Source organism: Medicago truncatula, chromosome 7, assembly GCF_003473485.1.
Source record: "Medicago truncatula cultivar Jemalong A17 chromosome 7, MtrunA17r5.0-ANR, whole genome shotgun sequence".
In the NCBI taxonomy this organism is placed as follows: Eukaryota; Viridiplantae; Streptophyta; class Magnoliopsida; order Fabales; family Fabaceae; genus Medicago; species Medicago truncatula.
Genome location: NC_053048.1, coordinates 53,364,789 through 53,370,898, shown reverse-complemented (window position 1 = coordinate 53,370,898; position 6,110 = coordinate 53,364,789). Strand labels below are relative to the sequence as shown.

Here is a 6,110-nt window from a genome sequence, read left to right as displayed (position 1 = left end):
CACTAGGCTACCTGACAAAAAAAAACAAGATATATAGAATAGAATAATCAACCATATCGTGTCTTAATTGACTGTTTAGTGAACTAGCAAGATAAGAGAAGTCAGTTAGCATCTCATCTCCCTTAATTGGATTAAAAGTTTTGCAGTTCAATGAACTGATTGCCTCATTAATTGGATAATTGAGCATCTCAAACCTTTTGAATGAAAAAGGAGAAGAAAATACGTCCGTTTGCATATGCTTGGATTATAAGTCAAGAAAGTTACCATGGGAGGAAGCTAGTAAAATTTTCAATACAAAATAAAGAAAAGCTGAAAATGAGAAAGAAACACACAGAACTCTCCTGCTAAGAAAAGAATATAATTGACAACACAACAAGAATATGATCATAAACAAACCAAACACTATATGACCGCATAGAGGAACGAGCACATTGTTTTTTTGTTCAATCATCCATGCCTTCTATGCACTACAGCTTTCATAATAACTACAGTTTTCACTTTTCAGTGAATAGCTGCGGAAAATTCCTATGAGCCCTTGATTTTTAAAAATGTTTAAAAAGTAAAAGATAAACAGAAACCTCCAACACTGGTATTAGGGCCCAGAACGTCTGTAACCTGCAATGCAGCAATACAACTACAGATTAGAACCAACTGCACTCGACATTCTTTAGAAAAAACAAAAAAAATGTAAGAAAACAATTGCATGTCAGAGGAAATTAAAAGCTATAGCAAGTCTGTTAACCAAGTAGACAAGGATATCAAGTTGTGACTAGGGTGTTCCAAGAAAAGGTCTAGATACAGTAGAGTAGATACACATCACATTGCAATAATACTATTGACTAGATGTGCCAAAATGGGTTATCTTAAACTTGACAGATTATTTAAAGCGGGAAGGTTTAAGAAGTTCAACACAGGAGTTGGCTTTAAACAAACCAGTTCCTGTATGTACCAAATGTTGCTTATTATGTCTCCCCCTATCCCTATTTTACACTTTATCTATAATTCAAACAAATATTCAATAATAGAAACCAAAAAGTACATTTAAAGGTACTTCAAAAACATGTTTTAGGCAAAAGTTATCCAAAAATAATAATAAGACAATAACTATAATATTTTGAAATTGGTTCAAATTTATACAGGTTTAAATTATTCAGAATTGGTTTTCTAATTTTCCAAACACTGCAGCATATACTGCAATCTCCAGAATTTATTCCCAGAGGAGCATAGGAGCTTTTATGAGGGACACATCATCTATGTAGTTCATGGCTTCATGCAATCAAATTTCATGCAGCAGGCCCCTTTACACTCCATCCATCAAAACAGAGGCAGGCAGCATCATTCATAAAAAACAAGTGAAATAAATACATTCCACATTTTGCAGTAACATATTTAGAGGAAGATAATTGACTTACATTCGCATGATGTGTATCCAAAAGAGAAACTAAAATCTATTTTCAACTTTAGCACCAGCAGTGCCGTTTTCCCGATCATCCCGAGAAGGAACGTCTGCCATAATCTTCTCCTGACCGCGCCAAAGAATCTGAGAACAGTGTTCCAACATTGGTTTGGTCAGCAAAGCATGAGAGCATAGACTGAAGAATCTTTTAAAAACGTGATTTTAATAGTTTGTCAAAGTAATTTACTCTACAAATTTTGAAAACTGAATCTTTTAAAATAACTGATTTTTTAATTAAAAAATCAAACAAGAGTAATGCCAGCAACATTTATTTTAACATTGTTCCCAACACTCGCTCTCTTATTGGGTGAAATACATTTGGGTCCCACAACTTTGAAAATGGGTTCCACATAAAGTGGTGGAACCTATATGTATTTCAACCAATAAGAGAGTGAGTGTTAGAAATAGTATGTTAAAATGAGTGTTACTAGCATCATTCATGAAACAAACAGACTCTTAACCCGATGTAAATAAGCACTTACTTTGTCAATGACCCCAAATTCCTTAGCCAATAATGCGTCCATGTAATATGACCTCTTCATCACATTGGAAACTGTCTCCTCGGACTAGTAGTTGTAAAAGAAGCAAATAACAAAATATTAGATTTCCCCTCGTGTTCATTGAACAAATATGATATCCAATATCTAATGCAAGATACTCACATTTTCTGTATGTTTGGCCAATAGTTTAACTAGAGTGTCCCTGTTTACCATCACCTGAAAATTTTGGAGTACAGGCAAAGATTTAGAGACATAGTTGGACATTTAGGTTTAAATAAAAGAACATCAAGAGTGAAGATAAATAGATAGATGTACAGTACAGGTTTATGAAAAATGTTCAGGTTCACATTTAAGCTCAGTTTGGTTAAACTAAGTCATAAGCTAGCTGATGGCTTAAAAGCTAGCTTATAACTGATAATTGATAGCTTATAGCTGAAGAGCTAGTCAATTGACGTTAAAGTGCTGGGTAAATTTAGCTCTCATAAATATAAAAGTACATAATTTAATTTTAAATGTATAAAAAAACATTTAATAAAACAAACAAGAAAAAATATGATTTGAATTTTGTTCCCATCCCCTCCTTTTCTTTGTCACTTCTTTCTTGTAATGGTTTAAGCCTTCAAGGACAAATTGTGCAGTATACATCAAAGTCACTCATTTCTAAACCTGTAGTGGTTTTATGTGTAATTAGTTGTTTGTGTAACTTTTATGTAAAATTCACTCGCAAAACATATTAACATTAGAGTGAGGCTATATATATTGCTGTTGATGCTTCTAACTTTCTATTGTCTAGATCCAACTACATGTAATGTTTATTGACTTAAGAAATAAACAATGATGATTACCGATTGTACATAGATGGGGTTTCAAATTTCAATCCAATAATTTAGCTGAAATACGAAGTTGGACTTCGCCAAACATTGCATCATGGCTTTTTTTTCTATTCGTGATATTTAAAAACAAATAAGTGGTAACAGAACACTAGAAGAATGCAATGGATGGAGCACGGGTGCACTTTTTAATTTGAGATAGTGGGTAATTATTATTTTTTGGCAAAAGGTTAAAGAAATAATATAATTAAGATAACAATGTGAGAAGCTATAAGCTATAAACTCGAATGCTACTTGAAATAGCATCTCAAAAAAGCTATAAGCTGGTGAGAGAAGCTTGTTTACCAAACACGTCTCATTTGATCAAACAAGCTTATAAGCTATTCCAATACTCTATAAGCTAGATTATTGACATTACCAAACATAGCCTTAGAGTCAAATTAGAGAGAAAAAACTACACATGGAAGTGAGAAAGAACTATCCATTCCAAATATATGGAGGATAATTGTAACTGGAACATTTGAGTGAATATAAATCACAAGTCTTGGACTAGAAAGATGCTCACAGTCAAATTTACCAGCTGATTATGGACACTAGGTTTGGATAATAAGAAATAAATTGAAAATGTGCTCAGATATAGTAAGGAAATACATTAAGATATTATATTTTAAAATAGTGTGGCAGACGGAAGTTCTACATGAACATGCCAATTGTCAGACATCGACAACATGAGAAGGAAAAAATCAAACAAAAACACAACAAACTTCGTCATTCCCAATATAAAAACACGGTGTAGCAAAATAAATTTGACTAACCTCCTTGGCATGAATAAGAACATCACTTGCAGGTCTCAACCCAGATGATGGAACACGAGGCTGCTGAATCATGGCTGAAACAATAACCAATAGAAAAGTATCAAATCTGTGAGGAATTAAAGGACTATAAACAAAAACATAGAAACAATTGGGTCCACGCTGTACCTTTTGCATGTGGCGTCATATAGCGTCTACCTTTAGTCCCTGCTGAAAGTAATAGACAGGCTTGACCTACAGCAGCTCCAAGAGCAACTGTGTTTATCTGCTCAGGACACAAAAGCCAAATACGCGGGACAGGATATTTTCAAATGCTATTTAAAGAGATGAACAAATCGCTTAAAAAGGATGCATGATTACACATAATCCTGAGCGCACAAATAATTAACCTATTATACATCACAATTCTTTAAAAGTACATTACTCAGATTAAATCAAAAACAAATTCCAGGTCATATGAAGTAAAATTTAACTGTGGCACTAAAAAGAATGCGTGCAGTTATTATAAACTCAAGTTACTACTGTGACACCATGCTGCCAGCAGTATGAATCGTTTACACCACAGCCCAATAGTTGATATGGTAATGTTAAAATCATCATAATTACATTATGCTTCACAATTTCCATAAATCAAAGCAACCCAAAATAATTGTGTCATCATATTACTGTCAAGTACAATCATCAACAAAAGTCAACAAGAAAAACAAGTAAAAAATTATTTGAAGTGCATTGTCAGTGAGAAGAAACAAACCTCAGTTTTCATCTGCATCATTGCATCATAAATGGCAAAACCTTCTGACTCCATCGCCACCTAAAGTCAAAAACAATAAATGCATGAGTTGAACCATACAAAGCACGTGTCCAAGTGTGGACAGAACATCAAACATTTCAATATAACAAGCAAGGTGTCAGCCAATTACCGTTTCTCCATCCGCCCGCGTAGTCCCGGTGGAATTGATGTAAATATATATTGGTTCTTTAGGAGCCATCCACTGCAGGAACATAAGCTCTGCAATAACAAGCTCCGTGACAGCCGGCACCAACTGATAGGTAGAAACTAGAAACAGTCATAACAATTTGTACAAATTGCAATTCCCATTAAAAAAAATGGATTAATCAATTCAGAGCATTAAGAGGGATAATAGGTATAAGTTTGAAACTCAAGCCTCTCAGTAATAATACAACTACAAGCACTACAGTCGCAAACATGATAATCTCTGAAGCACCACACTTGGAAGGCATGTCTGGTGTCTGACACATGCCAGTGTCCGACACCAAAACATTTAATTACATTCAATTGTGTCATTTTCTCAAACTATTACCACTGTCAACATGTCAGTGTCTAAGCTTCATAGATCATAATTTGTACCAATATACAAGAAAACATAAAATCAATGCAGAATTGAACACTTACAGGCATGCCAATGTAAACAATTCGACCGTTAAGCAGAAGTGATGGCAAGTCAGGAGGTGGTCTTTTGGGTCGTCGTTGTTGGCTGTATGAAGCAGACCTTTCAAGCTATTTCAACCACAGAAGATAATAATAATTAAAATTAATGCAAAGTGTGTATCATATTTAACCAAAGATATTACTCAATTTGAAATCATCATCATTAAAACCATCTAACTTTAATCGCAACTACTTGTAAAATCACACATAACAAGCAACAATAATCTCTAATTTTCTTCAATTTGTAGAAAATGAAATGAAAAATTGGAATTACTTACTTGAGCGGGAGTGGCCATTAGTTGAGGGGAATCGAAAATATCCAAAAAAGGAAGATTATCAGGAGAAGAAGAAGGGTTAAAAAGTGTTTCGGGGGAAGATTCAGCGACAGAAGCGAGTTTGGAGAGAAATGGGTCGTTAGGGTTGAAAGGAATCTTGGATTTGGATATTGCGTTAACGGTTCTGAGAGTTCTCAATCTTGTTGGAGTGAAACGAGTAGATGAAGCGGGCATGGAAGTTGGCATGGATATGGGTACTCGGAAGCATGTAGCCATGGTGCTGATTTTGTTGCACTTTCACACACGACACTTCTACTGAAATGAAAACTGCTGGGGATATTGCGGGTGTTTAGAGTGATGCCACCTATGTGATGTGAATTACAAATCTCACCTAAAACAAATGAGAATTGTTCTTACCACATATGCATTGGCCGAGAAACACAATCAATTTATTCAAATGTTCATCGGCAGTTAACTGTCGAATTATCAAATCGATTGCAGTTAACTATTGAGAAAAACTTCGGCATTAAACTACCGAAGAAAATTGAAAACTTCGGCAGTTATCATATTTTTTTGGGTTAATTATATTTTAGGTCCTGTAAATAGGCGCGTTTCCAACATTAGTCCCTACTTAAATTTTATTAAATTTTTGGTCTCAAACGTTTTTTTCAGTTAGCAAAATAGGTCCTCGCTGTTAATTGTTACTGATTGAGCAAACGGTGAAGCACACATGGATGCCACATCTGACTTTTTTTTTTTGTTAAATATGTTTTTAGTCCCTGTAAAA

The 6,110-nt window shown here is 34.4% G+C and overlaps 1 protein-coding gene across 2 annotated transcripts; it reads right to left on the bottom strand.

Annotated features, from left to right (window-relative positions):
* Positions 1-337: 337 nt before the first annotated feature.
* LOC11434169 (ATP-dependent Clp protease proteolytic subunit-related protein 3, chloroplastic) lies at positions 338-5,735 on the bottom strand. Of its 2 annotated transcripts, none has more exons than XM_039827755.1 (10): positions 5,327-5,735; positions 5,013-5,117; positions 4,519-4,641; positions 4,350-4,409; positions 3,767-3,866; positions 3,602-3,675; positions 2,119-2,172; positions 1,939-2,022; positions 1,413-1,540; positions 338-615 (listed from the first exon to the last, which is right to left on the bottom strand). In XM_039827755.1, exons 1-9 carry the CDS (start codon positions 5,597-5,599, stop codon positions 1,442-1,444), a joined length of 972 nt encoding a protein of 323 aa, XP_039683689.1. In that variant the 5' UTR covers positions 5,600-5,735; the 3' UTR covers positions 338-615; positions 1,413-1,441. The 2 variants fall into 2 exon arrangements, with proteins under 2 accessions (XP_039683689.1, XP_003626204.1); XM_003626156.4 differs by having other exon boundaries at positions 3,767-3,863; positions 5,327-5,691.
* Between the last annotated feature and the right edge of the window lie 375 nt (positions 5,736-6,110).

What these genes read in the sequence shown, in the direction of transcription:
- LOC11434169 (XM_039827755.1), bottom strand. Translation starts at nt 5,599, where the DNA reads ATGGCTACATGCTTCCGAGTACCCATATCCATGCCAACTTCCATGCCC. An exon ending in TATGACGCCACATGCAAAAG is followed by an intron (nt 3,676 to 3,766) that starts GTACAGCGTGGA and finishes TTATTGTTTCAG; the next exon opens with CCATGATTCAGCAGCCTCGT. An exon ending in TTCTTATTCATGCCAAGGAG is followed by an intron (nt 2,173 to 3,601) that starts GTTAGTCAAATT and finishes CAAAATTTTCAG; the next exon opens with GTGATGGTAAACAGGGACAC.